Here is a 26,940-nt window from a genome sequence, read left to right on the forward strand (position 1 = left end):
AGATGAGAGAGGTGGTCAGAGCAAATTCCGCAGCTTTCAGTGTTTCTCCGCAGCCCGGACCCACTCCACAGTCCTCCGGGTCTCCAATCTCCAGTCCCCCAAGTCCCGGGCTGGCCCGAGCTGGGGTGGGTACCGGACTGCAGCCTGGGACGGCGCTGGTCGCTCCAGCCGCAGTTCAAAGCGCAGGGGGCGCGTCCGCCGAGCAGCCGGGAATGTCCGGCCGCTTAAAGCGCTCGCCGGCTCTTTTGTTCCCCAGACCCGGCCTCCGGGGAGAGGGGGCTGGGGGAGGGGACCGGAGGGGAGGGAAGGGGGGCTGCGGGCGGCGGGAGGAGGGCGGGGCGGGCGCGGGCAGTGCGAGTGCGGAGCGCGCACCCGGGGCGAGGCTGACAGATCGCCGGGGTAGGTGCAAGATGGCGCAAGCGGCGCTCCCCCGGCGCCCCCGCAGCTCCTAGGCAGACATGTGGCCCCAGCCCCCCGCCGCTCGGGCTCGGCCCCGGCCGGAGCCCCGGCCCCGGCCCCGGCGCCGGCCCCGCGGGACGCTGTGAGCCGCTAGAGGCCCCGGAGCCGCGCAGCGCCGAGACGAGCAGACGGAGAGCCCCATGGCCGCTCCGCGCGCCGCGCCCCCGCGCCGCCCGCCCGCGCCGCGCCGGCCGTGGCTCCCGCTGCCGCTCCTGCTGCTGCTGCTGCTGCTGCCGCCGCCCGCGCCGAGCGCAGGTGAGCGAGGGCGCCGCTTCTGTGCGGCTGCGGACGGAGCCCCGGGAAGGGAAAGAAGGCGGTACGCGGGCATGAGGGGCGGACCTGCGGGCAGACCCTCGGCCGGGGCAGGAGCGACTTGCCCGAGAAGGGCGGCCGAGGCGGGCGGGGCGGAGCCGGGCGAGAGGGCACCGAGGCCGGGCTGCGGGGCGGGGGTGGGAGGTGGCGGCAGGGCTTTGCTGAGGACGGAACCCTTCGAGAGAGACCGGGCTTAGCCCGAGGCGGCTCCAGGACGCGGAGACAAACCGGACCCCGGACAGAGGGTCAAGGAGCGGGGCAAAACAGGAGCGAGGCAGACAGACTGGAGTTGGGGAGCGGCAGAAGCCAGCCCGGTGGCGGGGGTGGTGCAGGGCTGAGTCCCGTCGGCGGGGACGAGCTGCGAGGCTCGGAGCCCGGTGGCGGGCACAGTAGTTCGGAGCGACCGAGACCGAAACTGGAGACAGCAGACCTGGGGGCGGAGGCCGGGACCCAGCGGGCCGCCGCGACTGGATTTGGAGGTAGGACCCGGACGCAGAGTGCGCGGGAGGGACGGAGAAAGAGAGGAAGGTCCCCGGCCGCTGCGCAGCGGGGGAGGACACCCGAGAGACCCCCTGCGAGCTGGGGAAGGGGAATGGAAGCTGACCGAGAACCAGGGAGCGAGCGCGGGGATGCCCACGTGCCCGCCCGCCCCCGGAGTGTGCAGACGCACAGCGGCCCTGTCCCCAGCTCCGGGATCTGCCGGCTTTGCTGCCCAGAGCTCTGTACGACACCCTGTCGTCTCAGTGGCTGTAATGGGTGAAAATGTTGTCCTTTCTTCTCCCACCACAAACTCTTAAGCAGACACACTTCTGGGCCCAATTCTTTTTCCCCTCAGCTCGGAGAAGCTGCTATCGGGTCTGCATCTAGCAAAAACTTTATTCCCCAGTTGCTCTGCAGGGTTGGTTTGGGGGCTGAGGCAGTTGAAAAGCAGGTCATGGAAAGATGGGTAGGGGTTTGAAGGGATTTGGTCCTCAAATGTCTTAAAATGTTATATATCCACGAGGGTGTGGGGGCCCCCCATAATCCCAGCCCTCTTCCTTCTTTTTCTCCACCGGGAGGGCCCAGTCCTGTTAGGGAGGAACAGCTCCAGGATCACTAGTTTTCTGGCAGTGTGAGGAGGGGTCTGTGGCTACCCTTTCAGCCTAGGTGGGTTCGTACCTCCTGCAGTGAAATTGTAACTGGTCTGGTGAGTTGCTCGTTGGAGAAGTTGGCGACTTGGCATCATGCCTGGGACTGGATCGCTTCTTTCCCTTAAGGCTTTTCCTGATTTCTCCATCGGGTCTTCTCTCGTCCCTCCTTCCCCCGCTTCTTCTAGCTCATCTCTATTCTGCAGGAATGAATCTGTTGCTACCAGTAAAGGTTCTAGGAAACCCCTCTCTCTGAACTTTGGGAAATCTGAGTTGATATTTGGTACCCCTCCTCTCTCTTTAAGACAAAAGCCCAGCACTGGGGGAGGTGGGCTGGGGGGTGCCCAGCACATCCTAGGAGAAGGACAGTGGAGTTGGGCCTTAGGCGACCCTGTACTTGGTACTGGACCCACCAACCCTGCCCCCTGCCAGGCAGCCACCAGGCCTCACTCAGATGGTTTTGCAAGCAAAAAGAAGCACTGTTTTATTTCTATCTCACTTTATATTCATCTAGAACGTTTTAAAATTTTTTATGGGTTTTAGAGAGAAACATTGATTTGTTGTTCCACTTATTCATTCATTGACTCTTGTGTGTACCCTGACCCGGGGACACTTTTCATAGTGCCTTCAAGTCTGTTAATCATATTCAACATCCCTGTGACTCAAGCTGTATTATTGTCGTTCCTGATTTAAACAGATGAGGGATGAGAAGCCAGGACAGGTTGAATACTTTGCCTAAGGTCACACTCTGAAAATCTGTGATGCTCCATTGCTTAACCATGGTGACCACAGAAGTGGCAGCAGCTGTGTTGGCATCAGTCTTGCTTTGGGATCCCAGATTTGCAACTATTAACTGTGAGACTCTGGACAAGTTGCTTCATTATCTCTGGGCTTCAGTTTCCTTGTAAAAGAAGAAATAGTGTAAATAACATCCACCTCTCTGAGATGCTGTGTTGATTAAGTAAAATATTACATGAGATGACACTTCATAATGCATAATGTTCTGCATGTTAATAGAGATTCCTGTTAACATTACGGAAAGGTGGGGGTGGGGATGTACGGATCCAGAGAACTTAGAACTCCTGTGCGTGCAGTTTCTTCTGTCTGCTCATTGCACACTGACCTCTCCCTTTCCTCTTATCTCCCCTGCACAATGCAGGTCTTGACCACTCTGCCGAACTGGCGTTTGCTGTGGAGCCAAGCGATGATGTGGCCGTCCCCGGGCAGCCTGTAGTGCTGGGCTGCAGGGTGGATGGGACCCCTCCGGTGCGAATCACCTGGAGGAAGAATGGGGTGGAGCTGTCAGAGAGTGCCCACACCACCGTGCTGGCCAACGGGTCCTTGATGATTCCTCACTTCCTGCTGGATCGAGGAGGAGGCAGCCCTTCAGACGAAGGTGACTATGAGTGCGTGGCTCAGAACCGCTTTGGGCTGGTGGTCAGCCGGAAGGCTCGCATCCAGGCTGCAAGTAAGTGGCGCCCTTTACTGTTCTTTCCCAGATCAGGGATGGGGGGCATGGGGAGCAGGGGGAGTCATTCCATCCTAGGCAGCCTCCTGGAGGACTGATTTCTCATGGGGCCGTTGAGAGGGGTGTACCTGTAATTTTATGGTGGCAAAATTATGTCATATACTCACTTAACTGATTGGAATGTGATTTGGCCAGAATATAGCCAAACACTGGAGCAGGGGGAGGGAGAGAGAGTGAGCTCGTCACCCAACTTTGTTTGTCTTCATTCCCATGTGCCTGGATGCTGTGAGCTTGCTTCCTGGTCCATTGCAGACGAGTCTGGTGTTTCAAGATAAACAGTTGTCATACCTTTGGGTTATTTAAGAGATTTTTGAAGGGAAGTTCTTGGCTACATGGAATTTTAAATTATGTGCTGACTTTAAACCTTTTGGGTAGGATAAAACCTCCTTATACCAGCAATGGCATTCTGAAACTTGGCAAAAATTTGCTTCCCAAAAAATTCAGTAGAATGATTTCAGAGTTATTAAAATAATGGTGTTAACATTTCTCCCACTCACCTTCATGCAGACTTGTTTTTTTAATTTCAGTTTTATCAACGTATAGTTGACAGTAAGATCATAAGCTACTTAAAGGGTACGTGGTGGTGACTTGATATCTGATGTGCCCTCTGGAATGGGAGACAAGCGGCCAGGCCAGGTGTCCCGGCTCTGGAGCGGGGCCCTGCCTGTGCTGATGGCGGGCGGTGGGAGAATGGCTGTGTTTTCCTGCCCTGTCTGCAAAAGTTTGTTGTTGTTGAGTGTCATCTGTGCATACTCATAGGAACGTGCTACTCATTGTAAACCAAAATTAGCTCCATATCTTGGGGAGATGGCAGGCTCCTCGGGGGAGGCATGGACGAGAACCACCGCTCCTGAGAAACGACAAAAGTCAAGACAGGTGCATGCGGTCTCTGTCCTCTGTCTCCATCCTGCTCCGGGCGGGGCTTCATTAACGGGTCTGCTTTAACTTTGGTTGACAATAATTCTAGCGGATGCTTATTAAGCACTTGCTACATGAGGGGCACCCTAAGTGCTCTTCATAAATTATCCCATTTTGTCATCACAGTGACCCAGGAAGAAAGGCAGAAACCCCTTTTACAGATGAGAACACTGACACTTAGGGGGATTTGGAGGGATTAGGGGACATTCCGGTAAGCAGAGGCATCAGGATTGCGGCCCAGGCAGTCTAACCCCTACCCCCTCCTGCTTACCTCCTATGGCGCGCTGCCTCTTTCCTGTCTGATCACTGATAAGCTTCCTCCTGGCTCTGCGGGCATTTGCACAGTTGCTCTGAACGGCTGGTGAGTGATGAATCGTTCCGAGGCAGGAGCCTTCTCGTTGAGTTTGAGATGCCCCTTTGTTCTGAGGAAGGCTGACGCAGGCCCCCATATGGAGCTCTCTGGGAGGCAGCTCTGGACCTCGAGACTGCAACACTTCTGCCTCAGCGACCCCTTGTCGCCTGGCCCTCCTGGAAGTGTAGGGGGTGGCTGGTGCAGCCTCTGAGTAGAAGGCTGGGTGTGAGGAAGAGAAGCATGGACAGAGGGTGGGGACCTCAGGAAGTCTGTGGATGGGACACGACCCCACACCCTGGCCTGCATCTGTGCCAAGGGATAGATGACCTCTGCCCCACCAGCCCAGAATTCTGGGAGATAAATCCCCAGGTATATCTATATAGTTAATTATAAGTGTGCTTTTCTATAAATGATAATACTTTCAAGATGTTTGGTTTCCTTAAACTCCTAACAGTATAAAAAAATTGCACTGAGGGCTCTGGCTGGGGGAAGCGGCCATGGGTAAGGTCAGCCTGGTTAAGCCTTTGGCATGCTGGGGACAGCTGGGCATGTTGCCCTCAGACACTGGCAGTCTGATACGGCCTCTCTCTCCCCACAAGTCTAGTGGCCCCAGGGGATAACCAGCCAAGAGGCTGGACCCCCGTTCTCACCCCATAGGCTGATGTCCCTGAAAACCCCCAAAGCTGCCTAGTGGCCTAGGTTTCCTCCCTCGGTGATGACTCCCTGCCGTGTGCCTGCAGGCACTGCAGATGTTGTGTGACATGGGAGGGTGCTCTGCTGAAAAGGTGTGAGGGGCCCTCTGAAGCTCCCTGCTTCTCCTGCCTGCTCCCCAGAGGCTGATGGGAGGGGCATGCTAAGCACCCCTCGCAGACGCACAAGCCACCTGGAGGTCTAAGCCAGTGCGGCCGGGGTGGGGGGTCCAAGTCTGCACGGGCAGGCCTGCTGGGGCATCTGGCCCGACTGCTGGAAGTACTCCCCTTCTATCCCAGTGGGCTCAGATGCTACCTTTGGAAAACGGCCTGACCAGGTTGGGCTCAACTATGTGCTGATCCCCTGGGGGCTTCAGTTCCAAGTATCCCCCTTTAGGGTGGAGTGGGGCAGGTCCTCAGAGTACTCAGGCTTCCAGCACGTCTGGTTTCTCTGCCTTGCTGCTCCGTTCCATGTGCTTATTGTTTGGGGGTTGGAAATGGAGACCCTGGACACATTCACCTTTCCGTGGTCCAGTTTCCTCACCTGTGAAATGGACATCCTACCTCGTGAGACGCGTGTGGGGACCAGCACACCCCTCACGTTGCCTGGCCTGTAGGCATTCGGTAGTGGGAGCCAGTACTTTAATCTCCATGTAAAGGCGTCTTCACTGACTGACTAACAAAAGCAAACTGCCCGAGCCTATGGCTTCCTCCCTCCCTGGGATTCGGTTCGGGAGCACTCCAGGGAAATCTCTCAGGGAGTGGAATTATTGGAGCCCGAGTGGAACTTGTTCTGTTTTAGCCCCTTCCTGGGAGGGCTTGGGCATTCTCCTGAGCCTCTGGGTCTCGGCAGAAGCTGGGTTGTTGAGACCCTCTGCCATCCCTCTGGAGGGGCTCAGGGCAGGTGTGTGGGTCACTTGACCCAGAGGAACACGTGTACTGATTCATACCTGTTGAGGGCTGAGTGCCTGGATGACTCCAAAGAGGGATGGGCTAGCTAGAGGAGGAGGGATACTGGGGGGGGCACCCCCAGCTCCCCTCTGGCAGACGCCCTCAGTTCCTGCCCTTCAGGTCCCAGCCTCAGTTCTGGGTGTTGGGCCCTCGGGGGAACCGGAGTGGAAAGCTGTGGGATCTAGAGCAGGATGCCAAACCTGACTGTGCCTAGGGATCACCTGAGGGTCATGATGAAATTCAGACTTTGAGTCTGTGGGGCCAGGCCAAGGCAGGCTCTGCATGTCCCACAGGAGCCCCGGTGATGCTGAGGCTGCTGGCCCCCAGGTGCCAGAGGAGAGCCGGCTCCCAGGCCGTAGTCCCTGGTGTGGGGTCCGTAGGCAGCACAGCAAAGTCTGAAACACACAGAAACACGTGGGCTCCAGGGCCAGGCCTAGGTGGGAGGGCTTGAACCCATCTCTGCTGCACCTTCGTCGTGTGTTCTCAGCACAAGTCACTTAACCCTCTTGACCTCTGACAAAAATTGGCATAATGTTCCATCAGCCTATCAGGGCTGTTGGAGGACTGAATGGGGTGATGGGTGTAAAGCACCTGGCACAGGCTTGGCGTCCCGGAAACGTTCATGAAGTGCTATTGTTAGTGTCAGGTGTCGACCACTAGTTTAGGGTGGGGTCCAGCCTGTTCCAGTGCCTCCGTCTGGGCCTGGGGCCATCCCGACTGGGCATGCTCAATGGCGGTTATGAGGGTGGGCTGTGGGGTGCGGAGGTCAGGAGACTCGGGCCAGATGGCCTTGGCCAAGTCACTTAACCTCTCTGTGTCTCAGTTCCTTTTTTTAAAGATTTTACTTACTTTCAGAGAGAGGAGAAAGGAGGGAGAAAGAGGAAACAGCAATTGGTTGCCTCTCTCATGCTGCCAACTGGGCATGAGATCCCACAGCCCAGGCCTGTGTCCTGACTGGGAATCAAACCGGCAAACTTTAGGTCCGCAGGCCGGCACTCAGTCCAGGGCCACACCAGCCAGGGTTCAGCTTGCTCGTCTTTAGAATGGGGAAATAATACTTCCCAAGGAGAAATCTTGTGAGGATCACCCAGGGTGATATGAGTAAAGAATTGAGCAGATACCGGGTACATAGAAAGTGTTCCTTAAAGAGTAACTATTATTATTCTGGGGAGGTGTTTGTTAGAGGGGAGAAATGTGAAGCTCTAAACTCTGTTGACTGCGGTGGTTCCAGCAAGGCCCCCCGTGAGCCCAGACCCCTAGAGAGAGGCAGTGGGGGTGGGGGGGGTGAGAGCGGAGAGAGTCCAGCTCTAGTCTCCTGCTGTCTCCACACCGGACCCCCGCTACTTCTGAGGCCCTCAGGTACCCACTTCTGAAGTCCAGATCACTCTCAGCCTGCCCGAGGGAGGGCAGTTTAACCAGCTACTCTGAAATCCTCCTGCAGCAGCAAGACCCGTGGCCGTGTGTGTCTGCAGGCAGAGTCTGGCACAGGTCTGTGGGACGAGGTCCAGGTCGGGTGGGGCAAACTATGGGCTGGAGCGGCTGGCAGCACAGGTTGTGTGGGGGCTCACTGGATGCAGGGGGTCCTGGAGGAGGGCCTCTCTGTCCAGCACAGTGGGTTGTGGAGGGAAGTGGTTCCTGCTATGGCTGGTGGCCCCGGAGACCGTTGCCACCTGAAGGTTGTATGCTTAGACCTGGTACGTGGGATCCAGGTTCTTCTCTCCCAAACAGCAGCTCAGTGGAGGGAGCCCTGAGGAAGCCTCCCCCACTGGCCCTCAAACACACACGTCTGCCTCCCCATGAGGACAGTAATCAGGTGCTACAGCTGAAGTGTCATGGTGTGATGGTTGAGTGGCCATACCTAGGTGGCTTCCCCATACATATGCCATGGCACAGAGGTAGGTACAGATGGGTGAGGCTCAGGCCCTTTGACCTGCCAGTTAGCACTCCACAGGAAGGACCCTTGCGTGGACACCAGACATCCTGGGTAGCTCTGGGCAAGTCAGTCACCCTCTCTGGGCTTTGCTTTTCTCATTGTAAAATTGGGCAGTTGGACTGAGGTTCATCTCTGCCCTAAGGTAGTATATGCCTACCTTCTTTGGGCCTTTTCCCAGTCTATTCTTGAGCCTACTTCTCCTAATCCAGTCCTTCCCTAAAGACCACTTAGTTCGTAGTCATTTCTTCTGCCCCCCTGCTAAGGCAGGCAGTATTTGTGGTCTGGGGCATTCAGGCTCAGCCTCCCTCTCAGACATGGCTGCTTGCATTGCTGAGGAACTGTTTTGTGGCTGGATATTCCATCTGTCTCCTCCACTAGATTTTAAGCTCCTAAAGGGCCTCTGTTTCTTTTGTATTTCTCACTTCTCTTTCTTTTGTATTTCTCACATCCCCTGCCTGTGGAGCCTGGTAAAAACTAAATGGACATGTGGCCTTCGGGTGCAGAGCTCTGGCTCTCTTGTTTCTCCCTCTGCTTCTTTTTTGCCTTCTCTCTCTCTCTCTCCCTCTCTCTCTCCCCTGTCTGTCTCTCCCTGGCTCATAATTGATAGCATAGCTCAAAGGAGCAGAAGAAGCTTTCGAGCAGGGAGGATCGGCAGGAGAATATAACACTCTCAGGGCACTCGTGGCCATGGGGTGGGGGCTGCTGCGTGTTTATCTGCGGAGAAATTGCGACCCTCTTCCTTGCCAGATGGGGTGTGAATCGGAGACAAAATTGCTTGATATCCCTCATGGCTGGGTCTGGGGGTCTCCTGTCCTGGACTTTATTCCCTAGCTGAACAAGGCCTATATCTCCAGGCTCATTGGCCCCCGATTGTTGGGGAGGGGCCCTCCTCACTTCCACCCGCAGGACTTGAGTGTGGAAGTTGAATACTTCTGGTTCCCACACCTTGGCTCCACTGTCTCGGGCAGCCAGCTGGCCCCTTGAACACAATGTGCAAATCTTCTCTGTTCCTGTTGCCGGCATTGTCCCTGGCCAGGCGCCTTGGCTGGGAATGCGGGCCGGTGAATAGGAGAGGCATTTGCAGCCTGCAAATGAAACAGGCCCCCAGCCCCCCTCCACTCCCTGCCTGCTCCCCACCCCCAGGGAGAAAGGACTTTTTCACTCCTGGCCTTCCTGTATTGCCTTTCTCTAGCTGCACAGTCCCTGCAGGCATGCGTGTGTGTGTGTGTGTGTGTGTGTGTGTGTGTGTGTGTGTGTGTGAGAGAGAGAGAGAGAGAGAGAGAGAGAGACTTTTCACAGCGGCCCGAAGGCTGTTCTACAGTCTTCAGTAACTGGAGGGTGGGACAGAAGGGCACCCAGGATGGAAAACCAAACAGCTCACTGCTGTCTTTGTTTACACTGGACTGAGTGATTCCAAAAATGTCTGCCTTGTGTAACTAACCTATGGCTCCTTAAGATTCTCTGGCCATAGTCTTGATGCAATGAGGAACGTAGAGACCAGGGGTGCATATGTGTGTATGCGTGCGTAGCTGTGCTTGTGTACTGCCATGTGTACCTGTGTGGGGACCTGAGCGTACCAATGCATACCTGAAGGATGTGTGTGGAACCTGGGATTGGGGTCCAGCTCTCCGTGAAGGGTCTTCTTGTGGGAATCCACTTCCCCTTGAGCTTTGTGTCCAGGCTAGAGAGCCAGAGTGGACAGAGCTGGTGCCAGGTCAGAGGCAGTGGTAGACAGTTTTATTAGGTCTAGCAGGGGGATGACACCTACCAGTCACCTGAAGTGAGAGAGGAGGGAGGTGAGTCCCAGGTCACTGGTGGAGGGTGGAGGGCGGGAGCTCCCACGATGGGCATACAGGCGTGGCCACAGTACCTCGGGGAGTCTAGGCCCTGGTTTTCTCCTTCATGAGGCAGGTGACGACTCTCTGGCTGCAATCGGAGCCTGCTGCCCTGTGCCACTCCATTCTCCCCAAAGGACCGCTCTTTGATTTCTGAGCTTGCCTCCTCCTGTCCCCAACTTTGGTCGCCCAGTTCCAAGAAATGCTAACCCTTTGTGACAGCCCTCAAATGTAAGGCAAGGGCAGACGACAGAGCCATCTCTGCAGACTGGAGCAGTCCCAGTGGCCTCCTGAAGGGACGCGTGGACAGGTGATGTTGGGACCCAGTGAATGTGGAAAGGGCAGAGGCCGAACAAAGTCCTAAAGGGGGGAGAGCAGGAGGGCCTCCCAGGCAGCTCACAGGGAGGTGGAGGGGGCTTAATACAGGCCGGCCGGCCACCTGATTCAGGCAGTGGGAGAAAAACTCACATCCCAGCTGTTGCCTCCCACTCACCCTTCTCCACTCTTCTCCTGATCTGGGTCTCAGTGCTCTTCAGCACCCTGTATACGCTGCCCCTCCCCTCCGCCTTCCTGCGAGACCACGTTTAGGGTCTTTATCACCCCGCATCCCTCGTTTCTCCTGCCTGCTGTCCTCCCTTCTCCAGCTCCTCTCTATCTGTCGTCCTTTCCTTCTTCCTGCCTCTTTCTCCATTTGTGGTCATTTCTGGGTCCACCATCCTCTGCTGCACATGGACGGAGATCTTTCTCTTTCAAGAGCCAAGTAAGTGAGCTTAGGCCTCAGCACAGAGCAAAGAGACAGGAAAAAGGCAGAGAGTGTCAGGTTCATAGAGGACCCCAGAGGAAAGGGTCCCCGGCCTCCCCGGCAAGTTGAAGCCTCCCCGGGGGCAGAACTTCACTGAGAGGAATCTGAGAACACTGGCCCCTGCTCGGGGCCTGTCTCTGAGCCTGGACACTGACCACAGTGGGTGGTGGGGGCAGCTCTCTGGAATGCTGGTGTTAGGTTGCAGTGCAGATGTGAGCAGTGATAATGGGCAGGAACTGGACTTTCTGGTCTGGCTGCTGCCCCCAAGGCCATTGGAATGTGAGGGGGAACAAGCAAGAGGCCCCAGGGACTTGGGGTGGGCAGATGGAGACCAGACCACCTAAATGGAGAGGAGGGGACAGACCACCGGCAGAGAGGACCAAGTTCTAGCCCTGTCACTGAATAGCAGACTGCAACAAAAGCATCCTGAAATTCCCAGTCCACGTAGGACCTTGCAGGTCTTCCCGGCCTCCAGGTCGAGTCCCAGGCATCCAGAGCTGTGAGAGAGACCTTGGAGCTCTTCTGGTCCAGTCTTCTCATTTCACAGCCTCCAAAACTGAGGCCCGCCAGGCCTGGCTGGCCCTCCAGCCTGGGCAGGTGAGCGAGCCACTTGGGTCTCTCGAGCTTCACTTCTCTCTGGTTGGAAAAGGGACTGTCTGTCCTTTTCTGTCTTCCCAGAGCAGGCTGGCAGGCATGCTTTTGTTTTTCTTGGGTCCTTTCTGGGCCCCAGGCTTTGTCAGTTGGTGTAGTTCTGGATGTGAGTTTTAACCAGCAAAGCTTGGCTGGGGGCTCCTGTCAACCATGACAGAGGGTCCCTGAGTTTCTCAGACACCCCGGATGCTGAGCTGAGTGGTTTGAGGGTCACCTGTGTGTTGGTGCTGGTGGTGAACTAACTCATAGTCATAGAAGCAGTCCTAGTGTTATGGAGCTACACTGTCTTAAAGTGCTTTATGTATTAATTTAGTTGATTCCCACAATTTCACTAATAGGTATTACTAGTTCTATTTTACAGATGAGTAAACAGAAGCCCAGAATGATTAGTTAACTTGCCCAAGGGTACAGAGTATGTAGATGAACTGGGATTTAAACCCAGGTCTGCCTGACCCAAAATGCAATGGCTGGAGTTCCTGAGAAGGGGCTAGAGCCCTTTGAGAACACAATCAGTATTAATGCCTCAGAAACAGAGGCAGGTGCATGGGTATGTGCAGGGTTGGGGTCGGGGAGTACTGGGAGTAGAGGACAGCTTAGAACTCTGGCCAAAGTGGGAGCCACTTCTGGGTGGGCCAGACAGGGCTACCGGCGCCCCCTCCTATCCCCAGGCACTGCTGGAGGCCCTTGGAGACTCGGGAGGGTCAGTTGGGCTGGGATGCTGGGCTCCACGTGGAGTCTTGCCCTACCTGTGAGGTCGGGCAGGGCTGGCTGGGGCGGAGCTGGCTGGCTGGAAAGGAAATTGGGAGGGAGGGTCCTAGGGCCGCTGGAGGTGGAGGTGGGAGTTGCTTCTCCGCAGAGGGAAGACTAGCTACCTCCCCCTGGGGCCCCCTCAGCTCCCTTTCCCTTTCTAGTTTCACAGAATAATGATGCTGATTGCTCCACATCTGTCATAATTACTCTTTGTTTGAAAATTCAGAACAGATCACAGGAGAGGAACTGGTGTGACTCAGGAAGGCTCCTTCTCCCCAGGGGTTCTGTTGGGGGAGGGGCAGTAGGAAAAGCCACAATTAGGCTGGAGGAGCCAGGCTGCTCTCTGATTGTCCTTGCTGGGGCAAGGTGGCCTAGGGCCTCTTGGAGTTACATCCCCCCACCCCCGCCAGGCCACAGTCTCTGCCTGCCATGCTGGCTGGGAGACGCTGCCCCATCCCAACCTGAGAGTCCCCTGCCCTCCTGGCCCCACTGAACAGTGGGTTGGGTGAAGGCACAGTAACCTGAGCAGCACAGCAGGCAGGGGCAGCCCCAAGGATGGTGCAGAGGTCCTTATTGGAAGAGTGGAGCGGTTGTGGGTCCCTGGAAAAGGGGCAGGCACTGGGTCTCAGCGGTGAGAACCCGTAAAGGGACTGCTGCTTCCAGGGAGCACCACACCAGACCCTCAGAGCCTGTAGGAGCCCTGGCAACTCAGGGCTTTCACATTCACTTCTCCGCAGTCTGACCTCTCGAGAGGGCCTTGCTTCCAGCTCCCGTCCCTCGCCCAAAGGACCTCGATTTAGGGGGCTAGTAATTCCTTGGCGGGTGCCCCAGCCTGTGGCCCTGCCTGCCTGCCACAGCAGCCCTCCCTGTCCCCTCTCAAACCAGCCCTTCCCACCTGGGACTGTGTCTACGGAGACTCTGCGCACTTCTGTGGGGAGAAACCGGGGACAGCCCGGAATTCATCCCCAAACCCGACTCGCAATAAAGCCCCAGCGTTCTCACCTGGAACCATGGGGGCCTGCAGTCCCCCTCAAGGAGCTGAAGCTGGTGCAAGATGCACAGAGACTTGCTCTGAGGGCTGGTTCTGGGTTCAAACTTTCTCTCTCCCTCGAAGGCCTCAGTTTGTCTTTGTGGGACATGGGTGGGAGCACGGTCCTGCCTGCCTGCCGAAGGGGAGAGGATGAGCAGGGTCCTGCCGCCCATCCACCAAGAGAGGCACCATTAGTTTATGTTTCGGTAGGGCAGAGACAGGACCCCACAGGAAGTTCCAGGCTTGGGGTGGGGGTCACCTCCTCTAATCCCACCATTGCTGACTGGGGGTCACGAGAGGAGTTTAGCCTTGGCTCAGGCACCATCGTGCTTACCTCTGTGCCCTCCTGGCTCCCTCGTCGGTAAGAAACTGCTTTAAAATGTACATATTCCACTCATCCCTGTGCGACTATGGATCCACAAGGGCACCTCCCTGAGCCTCAGTTTCCTCGTAGGAGGCAGGTGGTGTGGAGAGGACCACACGAAAAGATTCCTAAGGTCCCTCCCACTTCTACAATTCTGAGACACTGACGCGTTGTAGCATGGTTCCTCCTCCCCGTTTTCCCCTCCCTGCCTCCGGGCTCACTCCAGGTCTCTCCTGGGTCTCCCTCCATCCCTGTCTCGAGCTCTGCTAGAGGCTGAGCTGGGTGGCCCTCCTCCTTTCGGAAATGTCAAGATCAAAGTTTTGCAGAGAAAGCTCTAGTCATTCTTACCCTCTTTCACTGCCTCTCTGTGGGAGCCGCCCTCCTCTCACCTCCGCCAGCTCATGTGTCCAAAGCTGCTGGCGGGCCCTCGGGGCTCCAGGACCGTGTCCCCGTGGGATGTTGGGGTGAGCTTGTCCGTCCCGTGCGCTCCCAGAGCCGGGCCTCCTGCGAAGCCGATACCACGCAGGGCCAAGAGCCTCGGAACGAGAGTGGCTGGGGAGGAGCCTGCTTCGCAAATGACCTCTGTCCCTTGCAGCGGGCAGGAGGTGCGACCCCTCCCTCCAGCACAAAGCGGCTGCTTCTGGCTTAGAGCTCTGCGGCCCCACGCACAGCAGAATCAACGTGCATTGAACCCTGCGCTGCTCAGGGACAGACAAGCCTTGTCACCGCTCCCGGGTGTGTCTGTGATTGTGAAGATGTGTGTGCGTGAGAATATGTTGTCTGTGAATGTGCGTGTGTTCTTCCTTGCTTCCTGGAGCCCTCAGCTCGGCACCTGGGAGTCACAGCTTCCCTGGCTGATCCTGGCCAGGGTGGGAAGAGACTATCACTTGCTAACTCTGTGATTTACTCTGCCCGCCCCCCCCCCCCCCGCCCATCCAGGAGCCCGGACCTACTGGTCCCAGCAGGTGAAATGAAGCAAGGGAGTGGAGGTCTTGGGTTACTGGCTCCCTTTCTCCTGATTGGCTTGGGGTGTAGTCCAGGGACTACTGAGGAGGAGCTAGAGCCAGACAAAATTTGTGGGCAGACCTTTCTCAACAGGCCAACTCTGCGAGGAAAAGGAAGAAAAGAAAGCCTTTTCCAATAGCAGATGAACACAGGGGTAGGTGCTTGTCGCTTAAACAGTGCTCGGGAGTGTTCTCACCTCTGGGACAGACAGGATTGGGGAGGGGGGTAAAGCTTTCCAGGATTTGGTGACCCTCCTGCCCATGTTCCCGTTATCACTGCCCTGGAAGCTGAGACAGAGAGAGAGAGAGAGCCCCGCCCAAGGCCTGGGTACAGAGAGCTGGGAGGGAAGGTCCAGGTGCTCTTTCCAACAAACAGGTTGATTGGCCAGATGGGATTTGGGCTCCAACTTCAGAGCCAGGATCTTGAAGAACTGAAACCCAGTATTTGGTTTGTGATAAACAATTCTTGATTTGTTTTTAGACAGGGGAAGGGAGGGAAGAGAGTTAGAGAAACATCAATGTGTGGTTGCCTCTAATGTGCCCCCACTGGGGACCTGGCCTACAACCCAGGCATGTGCCCTGACTGGGAATTGAACTGGCGACCCTTTGGTTCGCCCTCGCTCAATCCACTGAGCTACACCATCCAGGGCCAATTCTTGGATCTTTTTCTGCCATCTTCACCCCTTGTTCGGTTACTTTTGTTCTGTCTTCTCCATCCTGGCTGTATGAAACGTCACCCTCTTTCTGCAATAATTCCCTTCACCCTCATTTTTGGAGATCTCTTACAATGGTATTCCAAACCTCTGGTACCTTAGAAAAGCCCTAATTTAGTCCCACTTACCAATCAGATGAGAATATTCTTCCTTCTATTATGTCAGATTACCAATAATGATGTTATGTAGAATGAGTCTCTGGATCGTGCCTGCTGGATATTCCTGCCCCCCTGTGTTTCTGACTTTACTTCTCAAATCAGTCATTTTCTCATCAAACTGTGACAAAAATCAAGATAATTACAAGCAAGCTGCTAATGGCGATATTGATAAGATCAAGGCTTTCCTGAAATAAAGTGATAGAGCTTTCATTACATCATCAATTCAAGAAAGATGCATCGGTCTGTGTGCCCAGCTTCGCTTTTTGGGGGTGGGAGGAATCAAAAGACTTAGTCTATTCAGAGACAGTGAGTGTGTAGCTTGTCCCTCTCACTGGTCTGCAGACTCCTTGAAGGGAGGGGCTAGCTCCTCCGCATCCTCAGTGCTGAGGGTGGGACTTGGCCTGGAGTTGGTACCTGGAGAGGGTGAGAGAACGGGGAGCTGTGGGTATATGAGCACCTCCTGCCTGCGGTGGGCCCCTCACCCACTGGAGCTAACAGCCTGGGGCTGGGGGGAGGGGTGACAGTTGAGTCAGATACTACTCCCCAAGGGCCTACGGGGTGGTTTCACCTAAGCCGTTCTCCCAGGCTCCTGAGTCCCTATGTCAGGAGCTGAGAATGGCCACGGGTGCATCTAACTGTGTCCTAAGTCTCCTATCCCACACTCTTCTGGTCTTTAAAGGCACCTCTATCTCCCTGTTCTGTTCCTTTGAAACACCCTTCTCCCAAGGGCCACCTGGGGGAGGAGAGGGATTAGACTGAGTGGAAGGCAATAACTCAGTGCTAAGTGGGAAGGACTTGGCCTGGTGAGTTCAGACCTCAGTTTTGCCACACCAGGAGGGTGGGTACTGGTAATCAGTCACCCTAGGGTGGGACACCTTCCCAGGCAAGCTGGAGAAAGTCCCAGAATGCCAGACCACTGGCCTCATCCACCAAAGAGCTGATAGGCCAGGTTCCATGCTAAGAAGCATCCCTCCGCCCTCAAGTAGTCGTGCATCCTCTTTGGAAGCACTAGCCTTGCACGCACATGCCCACCTTTCTGTTATCTTGAAAAGTCAGGACTGGGTAACAAAGCATTCTGTGAATGCAGGTTGCTGTGGAAATGGTAAAGGGAGAGAAAAAAACACATTCTCATTATTATACTCATTATTTTCCTATCGGAATACTCCCCCACAGAGCATTATTTTTAAAGTTACTTATGGTCTTGGGTTTGGAGAAAGAAGAGATGTGAGCAGAAATAGGCTTCTTTTGAAAGCACTTTTTCAGTTTGAAGTATTGAGTCTCTAATTTAGGCCTGGAGGCAGCTCTTGCTTTTTGAATAGGGGATCATTTTCCAAAGTACAATTTATCTGGGGATTAGACATTCAGGCACTCTTGCTGAAATATGGGCAAACCATAAAGACACATAGAATAATATATAGTAACAATTATATTTGTAGTTCCTGTTTGAATGGTCATTTTATTTATTGATTTGAGAGAGACATTGATTTGTTGTCCTGATTATTTATAAATTCATTGGTTGATTCCTGTGTGTACTCTGATTGGGGATAGAATCTGCACCCTTGGCATATGGGCCGGGGTGGGGAGGGTGATGCTCTAACTAACTGAGCTACCCAGCCAGAACATGAATGGTCATTTTAGTTTTGTGAAATGAAGCCAGTGGTCTGTACAGCATTAGAAGGACCTCTGATCTGCTAACTAGCTGTTGTTTCTTTGGATTTTTTTCTAGAACAGGAGACTTTAAGCATCCTTCCTCAGGGTTCTTGGGTCTGTGGAGGGAGCTCAGGGGCTGGAAATGGGGGTGCAGAGGCAGATTGGTGGGGCTCCAGGCCTCCCACATTGCTCCCATCCCCAGCAGCTCTGCTCTATCTTTTTGTTTTGTTTTGGAGGTTTCTACACCAACCAACCGAGCAGATCGGTTAACTAGGCTGATTGGCCTAAGTGGAGTGGTACTTCAGCAGCAGCAGGTGCTGTGATGTCAACCAGAGCCTTAGGCAAAGGAAATATGATGCTAAGATGAAGATTTAGGAGAATTATAAAGAAAAACATTATGGATCACATCTGAAGTTATGACCAGGGTTGATTCAGCATTGGATCAGAAAAACAATGAGCTCTACTTACGTTTTTTTCTCCTTTAAAATCATGCTTCTCGCCCTGGTTGGTACGGCTCAGTGGATTGAGTACTGGCCTGCAGACCAAAGGGTTACCGGTTTGATTCCCACTCAGGGCACATGCCTGGGTTGCTGGCTGGATTCCCAGTGGGAGGGGCAGGGCGTGAAAGGCAACCACACATTGATGTTTCTCTCCCTCCCTTTCCCTCTCTCTAAAAATAAATAAAATCTTTTTTTTTAAAGTCAAATCATGCTTCTCATCTATCACTCTTCTGACTAGTGCCTGGTGATGTTAAATATGGTTGGTGGGGCAGAGCGAGGAACAGTTTTGGCTGCTGGTCACTCAGTTGCTCAACGTTGTTGTCCATTATTTAGTTTTGTTCTTAAATGAATGGACGGATGGCTGGGTAGATGGATGGTCCTGTTTGTGAGCCTGGCTACGGGCAGCCCACGAAGGGTTTGTAGTCTAGCTGCAGTGACATGGGCACTGAAAGGGACCGGAGCCTCGGGAAGAGCTCTGTGATCCACATCACAGGTGTGGTGCCCCTGAGGGCTGCTGGCTCAGACCAGTGGCCTAATGTTGATCTGAGCAGCATACCAGACCTCTTACCATTTGATGACCAGGGTGTGTTACATTCTTCCTTCCGGCAGAAATAGTCTGAGGGCCCATCAGAAGGGAGTAGAAAGTACGTGTTTCCGGCAAAAGGATCTGTGGGATGGAGGGATATTAAAGCAGGTCAGTTCTCAAATGCACCAGTCTCCAAGAACATCTGTCCTGTATCTACCTTCCTCTAAGCGAACTACTCTGAGGAACAGATAAATGAGACCCTGCCTGATCTTGAAGGATGTAATCTCCTTCTCCCCCCCCCCCAGCCCCAAAGAAACACCAAGCTTATCTGGTGTGTGTGGGGGTGGAGAGGGCACCCTGAGAGAGCATAGAGAATCAGCTTGTCCGTCTGCACTGTGGTTTTCTTTAGGTCTGATCTCTAAGCTGAGCTGTTTCACATCCTTACATGTGAAAAGGGTGACATGCGCCATGCTAGTCCCCTTTTTGATAATGAGCCAGTGTCCACAGAATCTCACCCTACCTATCAGCTGCAGCTCTTCCTGGATCAAAGTCATGGCCTCCCAGCTCTGAGCATTACATCCCAGCTGGGCATCTGCTTGCAGTTCTTCTGAAACTTGGGTCCCCTTTCCAGTCATGGCCGTCTTCCATCCTGAGTACTCCATTCCCTCCCTCAGTCCAGGCTCCCCACCACGCCCCACCTTCCTTCCCCTTTTCTGAGTCTTTCTCTCCTGCCTTCTCTGCCCAGATCTCTCCCAGCCGTTCTTTGAACTTCTCCAGCCCTTTCAGTTGGCGGCACACAGTTGGGCACTGAGGTATGAAATTCCCAACTGCACCAGTTTGTTTCATGTGTTCAGAACGAAATCTAATTAGTCTGCTGAATGCAGGGCCATGCCTGTTTCTCTGAGTCCAGGACAGCACCGGGCGGGCTCAGTAGGTGTCCCTAAGAACCTGCTGGCGGAGAAAGCCGGGTGCGGAGCCCAGCGGTGGGGGTGGGACAGCAGTTGTGTGTCTGCCCGCCCGTCCTGCACGGAAGGGGACGCGCGCTCCTTCCTCAGTTTCCCCGGGGCCGAAGTCTAGTCCGACGGGCCAGGCCCAGCTGGGGAATTTGCTCCGCTGGGAAGGGGAGGGGGTGGCGGGAAATGGTGCCTCGCTCGCCCCAGCGACATCAAACCCTCGTTTGGCGTGCGCGGACAATGGCTGTCTTATTTTCTCCATTCGCCGCGCACAATGCCGGATTCTCTCATTCACCCGCGGCGGTGCGAGCGAGGTAATTAGCCAGCGCCATTCAGCGCGGACACTATTGCTATGCGGGGGGGCGAGGACGCCCGCGTCGGGGGGATTAGCCGCGGGCCGGGGTGCGCAGCTGCGGCCACTTCAAAGGGGCCCGGCCGGCGGGCTGTGGGAACCCGCGCCGCCCCCGCCCCCGCCCGGGCCGCCCCGCCGCCGCCGCGCCCTGCGCTCGCCCCGGCTGCTCGGCCCGAGCTCCCGCGGCCGCGCTCGCCCCCCATCACACTCCCACTTTCATCAGGACCTCGAGTGCTGTTTTTTCTTTTGAGTCCCGGGAGTCAAAGGGCAAGGAGGGGAAGGGGCGGGAGGAGCCGGGGGGATGGGAGCGTGACACAAAGCGCTGACCTCGCAGGAGCGGAGCAGATGGTCCCACTTACTCCCGCCGCCGAGCCAGCGGCTCTCAGGGCCTCGGGCTCCCGGCCCCGACCCCGCCTGCCGCCCGAATGCCTGGACTGGGGCCCCGCGGGGACTGCGCTCCCGCCCGCAGGCGCCCCCGCTCGCCGCGCGGCTCACTCCGCGGCTCGGCCGCCGCAGTCGGGCTGCCTGGGTCCGCGGGCCCCCCGCCGGGCGCGAGCGCTGGGCGGAGAGTCTGCCCTTTTCTGACGCTGGAGCCCTAGATGGGGAATCTCAAGAACCCGGGGGAACAGGGGATCCGAGCCCTGATTACGCATATGGGACACACTCGGAGCTTTAGCAGGAAGAGGGATTCCTGAGCACCACACCAGACCTTGCGGTCTGAGAGTCTGGCAGTGGAGTCCAGCTGCACTGCCTCGCAGCTTCCCGGATTCTTCTGAGGAACAGCCAAGTTTGCTGATGGGAGAGCCTAGTACAACTCCTTTGTTTTATTGGAGTCGAGACCCAAGTGGGGGAAGTAACTTACCCAGTGATAGACACTGAGTTGTGTCAGGGTAGGGTGAAAGGGATGACCTCCCAGGCTCATATGACCCTTAAGGTCATTCAGGAGATAGTTTGTGAGGACTTCCTTTTTACCTCATTATTTATTTGTTCTAGGTGCTGGCAAGTAGAAAAGTAAATTAGACTCTTCTCTGCCTCTAAGGGCTAGTGGAAGGGTGGACCTGTGAAAAACCGACTAACACAGTCTGATAATGCTAGGACAGAAGTAGGAGACAACACCGTCCAGGCAGGAGTTCATTCTGCCTCTGGGGCATGTGGAGGATGAAGGTGCTCACAGAGAAAGAAGCAGAAGAGTTTCAGGCAGAGGGGACAGCAGAAGAAATACAAGCATGGACATCGATGTCATGTCCAGAGAAGGCAAACTTATCTCAAATGGTCAGAGTACAGTTCCCACGGAGAGAGGACTATCCAGCATTTGAGGCTGGAAAGATGAAGCAGGACCTAATAACCAAGACCTTAAATGTCATTCCAAGGACAGTACCTTGATTCAAGGCAATGGAGAACCACTGAAGATGTTTAATGAACGTAGTGGATATTCTGGAAGATGATTATCGGTTCAAGCTGGAGAAAGAGGATGAAAGAGATCTAGAAGGCTGGAAAGGGGAAGCTATTAGAGAAAGAGAAATAGTTAAGAGTGATAAGAACCTAAGCCAAGGCAACGGGATGGAAAAGGGAGGGCAGACCGGGGTTCGGTGACCAGTCAGCTGTTGTGGGAGAGGCAAAGGGAGAGGATGGGGTGGCAGTCCCAGAGACTCCCTGATCCTGCTGTGGAATGTAGGCTCCAGCTCCCCCCAAACAGGTAAGGCTTATCCTGGTGTGGTGTTGGGGTAGAGGAACTGCAGGCCCTACTCTGTCATGGATTGGCGTTAAGTCACAGAGATTCCATACAGTCATGAACAGGAGCACGGCACCAGGTCAGGGTTCGAGAACTGGAGAGGTCCTCCGATGGGTGAAGGGGGACCATTCTAGCCTGTGTTATCTTAGAATCTTAATGTTGGGATGGGCCTTGGAGATGATTCTGTCCATTCTACCCCACTCCCATTTTACAGATTGGAATTCAAAGGAGTCTGTGACAGAGGCCAGCATGACCCCGGGTCGCCTCTGTACCACCTAACCCCTACATACTACATTAGTCCTTACAGACCCTAATACTGTATGTGGCTCTGGAAATTTGGGGGAAGTATCTGTTTTTGTTGAGTAAACCTCATGGTCATGTGAAAGCAATTTACTTAATAGCTCCAGCCTGAGCCCCCTAACCAGAGGCCCTTCCGGGAGGTGAGGGAGATCCGGTGTCCTGACCAGAACGACGGAAGTTAAGGATGTTGTGGGCCTGGGCAGATTTACATAAGGAAGATTGGTGACCCTGACACAGGCGGAGACAGGCAGTCTGTGGAGAGGGGCTCTGCTGGGCCTGGACATTTTCAAGTCTGAGGCAGAGAGTGATTCCCAAGTTCATTCCCAGCCCCTAACCCTGCACCCTTGGCTGGCGCTTGGAAGCAGATGTGCCTCAAAGGCTGCAGCTGGGTGAGACTTTATAACTTATCTAACTCAGCTCCCCCATTTTACAGAGAAGGAAAGAGAGGCCCAGAGAAGGGCTTTGGCTTTATCAAGATCACACATCCAGATTTGCAACCACATGAATGACCTTGAAAGTATTATGCTAAGTGAAATGAGTCAGAGAAAGAAATTCTATTCACTTGTATGTGGAATCTAAAAATGAGCTCGTAGCATCCTGGAGATGTGACGTACAGACAGCATGGCAACTATAGTTAGTAATATTGTAGTGCAGTTTTGAAAGTTGCTAAGGGAAAAGATCTTGAAAGTTCTCATTACAAGAAAAAAACAATACAGTAACTGCGTTTATGGTGATGGATGTTGAAACATTGTGATGATTATTTTACAGTCTATACAAGTATCGAATCATTATGTTGTACCCCTGAAACAAACAAAATATGCCAATTATACCTCAACTTAAAAAACAAAAAGATTTTAAAAAACCACACATCCAGTCACTAAAAGGACTTAATCATTTACCCGATTACCCCTCCCCCTAGCAATTCCACCACCTCCCCCCCCAACTCACTCCACAGAAGCCACTAGCATTTCACAATACTCTACCCTCCCCACCAAAACCAGGAAGATAAACTGCTTCTCTCTTTTATAAGGCCCCAAGAGGAGTAGCCCTGTAGCTTGGACTAACTCAATTGCCAAGTTGGAATTGCTCAGGGAAGAGTACCCTTGGCTAATGGTCTTGGTTATTTATTCACCTGTGTTGATAGAATTTAGGAAACAAGTGCGGCTCAGTGGCTGTTAGTGGGGTGATAACACCACCTTATCATGGTACTTACCTGCCTTAGTTACACTATGAAACTGACCCCAGGCCCTGGGGGAGTTCAATCAAAGTGGAGCCTGCTCTGTGTCATGGGTACCTGAATGTGAGTAGGTGTGGTGTTTATAAGGGTCTAGGATATTGTTTTTCTCAGTGTGAATGTCCTTACAGATCATCAGTGACGTTTGAGCAGCATTTGTCTCCCCCATTTCCAAGGTCAGCTGTGGTGCATGGGGGAAAAAACACTAGATTTGGAGAGCACTTGAAGTTCAGATGCCTGCCTTAACACCATTAACTAGCTGTGTGACCTTGAGCAAGTTACTTAACCTCTCTGAGCCCGAGAAGGGCTAGTAATCCCTACTTACCAGAAGTATACTGATTAATCAATGGCTCCTGCATGTTACTGCAGACCTAAGACCCTGACCTTGGTGCTTTCACTCTCTGACATTCCTTCCTTCCTTCTTATGTGTGTGCATTTTTTTCCATTACCATTTAGCCCCCTTATATCTCCACCCCCTCTTCTGACATTTCTTTCTGTTTTTAAAAGATTTTATTTATTTATTTTTAGAGAGAGAAGGGAGGGAGAAAGGGAGAGAAATAGCAATGTGTGAAACATTGATTGGTTTGCCTCTCGAATACCCTCAATTGGGGACCTGGCCCGCCACCCAGGCATGTGCCCTCACTGGATATTGAACTGGGGACCTTTTGGTTTGCAGGCCAGAGCTTGAGCCACTGAGTCATACAGGCCAGAGCTCTGACATGTCTTAAGAGCTTGAATGGGAACACTGAGGACAGGGCTTGTGAGATGGAGAGAATTTTCTCATGGGGTGCCATAACATTCTTTCTAACGCATCAGCGGTCAGTAGCTATCTGTTGATTGAAGGCTTAGAGTCAACTCAGTGAGTCTGCTGTGTAAATAGGAGAGAGGACTGCATTTCCCAAACTGAAAACCAGGACACATCTTCTCACTCCTTGTCTGATACCTGGGATAAAAACAAATACTTTGAAGTGGGTACTGCTTTTACAAACCTGTCAGTGGGGTGGGTAGGGCAGTCACATGGGGTTCTCTCCCTTTCCTGTTTCCAGAATGTGTAAGAAGCCACCACTGAAACAGCGGGGCACACCCACCCAGTGGCACATCCAGTCTGTCCCTTAAAGCAGTCTGGGAGGCCTGCGTCCCTCAGGCAGAGCCCGCCCCCAAGCACACTACATACCCTGCACTGCAGACTGGAGGCTGCAGGGGGAGGAGCTCATGGCTTGATCTGGAGGAAGAACCGGAGCCTCCCAATTATAGGCTGAGTAATTAAAAGTAGGGCTTTGAGAGGTTTTATTTTCCTTGGGTTGTAAAAGCCCAACCCAGGGGCTTCAGAGAGCCCCAGATTGCCTCCCCTGCAGCCATGCATTGGGCCTTACAGTCCACTGGAATCAAAGATCAGACCATAAAGGTTCGAGGCTCACCAGTTCTACCGTGGGCCAACAGCTGGATACAGGGACTTTCCCAAGCCAAGGCCAGCCCCCCCACTGCCTCCCACCTCTCCCCCATCCAGGCCCCCATTTGTCAGAGGTGGCTGCTGGGAGGGAGGGGAGAGACGTGGATTTATGGCTGCTGACTTGAGAGACAAAGTTGTCTTTTGTGTTAGAATTGGGGCGGTGGGGGGAGTGGTGAGCTGGTGGTGGAGTGGGAGGGTGGCAGGGAGGGGCTGGGGTTCAGGGGCCCAAGGCAGGGGGTGAAGGGTTTGAGGAGGCAGACAAAGGGATCCAGAGGCTTCTCAGAGCAGGGTCACCCAGCAAAGGCCCAGATGAATCAATCACCCGCGCACCCCCCCCCTCCACACCCAGGGAAGCCGAGCAGGGCCTCTGAGCAATTGAAGCCCTCTGGGGCTGTTTATAAGTGCTAGACACAGTCTTCCCAGATCCATGTAACACCCAAACCCTACACACACCCCTCCCTTCCTCCTCAAAACATACTCTGGGCTCAGAACCTTGATTCAGCTCTCAGACTCCCCTTTGGAAGCCCAGGGAAGTAAATGTAGGTCTTTTCAGTTCATACAGTTCAGAAGCCTACAGCCAGTCAGTGTTGGGGTTCTTCCCTTACAGATCCAAGGGCAATGTGAGGACCAGGTAGTGGGGAGACAGAGTGTTGGAGAGGATGATCCTGGCTGAGCTGGAGAACCCTGAGAACAAGACCAGTACCCCACTAGGGACTACGGGCAAGTCACCAGCCTCCCTCTGAGGGCCATTCTGCCCCAGCTGCAGCCCACCGGTGGCTCTGCCTGGTGGGTCTGGGCGGAGGCCAGCGCTGTCATCGGGTGCCTGAGTTCAGCAGGTGCTTTAACTACACCTCAGAGAGCCACATCCATCCCCTGGAATGAGCCTGGCCTATAAAGGCATGAGTTTATGGGCTTCATAAACATTTTACTAGAGAAATCAAGGCCTCAATTACCCAATGGCCTCTTCCAACTGACAGCTCGGTGTATCGGGGCCTCTATGAAGCCCCCAGGCAGAAGTGAGATAGAAGAACCCTGCTCTGGTTTATACCCAGCTGCCCCCAGCCCCCCACTGACCCCCTTGTCATTCAGATCTCGAGAATTCTAACTTGACGCACATCTCCAGAGAGCGGAAGTCTCCGCCAGTAGCTGTGTGAGCCCGAGCCTTTCCCAGGGGAGATGGATGCCCCCTTGGAGAAGGTAGCTGCCACCCCTTTAGCCCCCCAACCCCCAGCTCTGTCCTTTCATAACCTCTTGGCTCCCTTTTAACCCAAGATCCTACTATTTTCTCTCAACAGTAGCCAGCAAGTAGTTGCTGTTTGCGGAGGAGTGTGCTAAGCACTCGGCAAAGTGTTACTCCTTGACTCTTCCTGGTGCCGCAGCTCCGGCGCCGTGGCCTGTTATTCTCCCTGCTTTATGAAAGTGAGAAAAGAGAGGTTCTTAGAGGCTGAGGTGCCCACGGTCACACAGCTGACAGTGGCGGTGTTGAGTTCGAGCCCCGTCCAGTGTGATTCCGGGGCCTGCACTGTTCACCTCTCCCTGTGACACTACTTCAAAGAGCTCTTGGCTGGCGTTTCCCCACTAGCAGCAGAATCTTGCCCGAGAACCCCTCGCTGCCCTGCGGTGGGTGGGACAGCCCTGGGATGCTGATCGGCCGTGGGCCTCATCCTCGGTCTCTGCGTCTGTCCGTGTGGAGGCAGCTGTGAGGGCAAGGCCAGGCCAGGGATGAAGATGGAGAGGTGGAGGGGCTGCTCTCAGTGGGGCAGCAAGAGAGAAGGCAGCTGGGGCCCGAGCCCAGCCTCTGGTCTGGACCAGCACTGCCCAGGAGGGTTTTCTGTGATGGTGGGAATGTGTTGTCGGTGCGTCCCTCAGTGTGGCCAGTGGCCACCTGTGGCTATGGAGCACTTGAAATGTGGCTAGTGAGTCAGAGAGATGGATTTTTAAATTGTACTTTAACTCAGATGGCCACCTGTGGCTAGTGGCTGCTGCACTGGACAGCACAAAGGGATGCCCACTGCTGCTGGCAGCTGACATCTGCTCAGAGTTCTCTGGTGCGCACGGTCCTGTGGGCACCTCCCCGCGGGGCTCCGGCCTTGTGCAGGCGTTCATGGGAAGGGGCCGTGCCCACTCGGAGCCCTGGAGCGGCTGGTGGCCGGAGGCATCTGCATGTCATTTCGCGTCACAAGAGGCTGAAAAGGGTGTTTCACCTCAGGACGTTTTTCTCGGGGAGCAGCCCAGACCTTGAGGGTTTGAAGGGCCCTCGTTGTCCCCCAGAGCAGGATTGCGAGGTGCAAATGCAGTGCCGGCCACCGCGGGGCGTTTTCGGTTTCCTGATAGTTGCAGTTACAAAACAAAGGTTTAAAAACAAACAGACGAAGTCAATTTTAATAGTAAATTTTATTTGACTTAATGTATGCAAAGTGTTACCCATTTGTAGTCATTATTTTTAATTATTAATAATATTTTTATACTTTGGGGCTGTCTTTAAATTTTTAAATATTAGTTCAACTTAAAATCGACATTTTTAATTGTCTATTATTATCAGTTTAAATTGCGCATTGTCTTATTCTGGTAAAAATACATGTGGTAGAACATGTACTGTCCTAAGCGTGTGTAAACGTCCCAGTTCTGCCGCATCCGTCCATTCATGTTGTTGTGGCACCCGGCACT

At 54.2% G+C, this 26,940-nt stretch overlaps 1 protein-coding gene and 1 long non-coding RNA gene across 3 annotated transcripts in view; one reads left to right on the forward strand and one right to left on the reverse strand.

Annotated features, from left to right (window-relative positions):
* Positions 1-599: 599 nt before the first annotated feature.
* IGDCC3 (immunoglobulin superfamily DCC subclass member 3) overlaps positions 600-26,940 on the forward strand; it is a 38,748-nt gene continuing 12,407 nt past the window's right edge. For both annotated transcript variants that reach the window (XM_037155683.2, XM_053669991.1), the window contains exons 1-2: positions 600-714; positions 3,058-3,366. In XM_037155683.2, the coding sequence (XP_037011578.2) occupies positions 600-714; positions 3,058-3,366 (424 nt within the window). The remainder of the gene's footprint in view (positions 715-3,057; positions 3,367-26,940) is intronic.
* On the reverse strand, positions 15,916-17,754 carry LOC128628119 (uncharacterized). Its single transcript, XR_008392447.1, has 3 exons — positions 17,695-17,754; positions 16,609-16,667; positions 15,916-15,990 (listed from the first exon to the last, which is right to left on the reverse strand). It is a non-coding gene; the product is annotated as an uncharacterized LOC128628119 (long non-coding RNA).

This window comes from Artibeus jamaicensis, unplaced genomic scaffold (genome assembly GCF_021234435.1).
Source record: "Artibeus jamaicensis isolate MK-2021 breed Jamaican fruit bat unplaced genomic scaffold, CSHL_Jam_final contig_548, whole genome shotgun sequence".
Classification (NCBI taxonomy): Eukaryota; Metazoa; Chordata; class Mammalia; order Chiroptera; family Phyllostomidae; genus Artibeus; species Artibeus jamaicensis.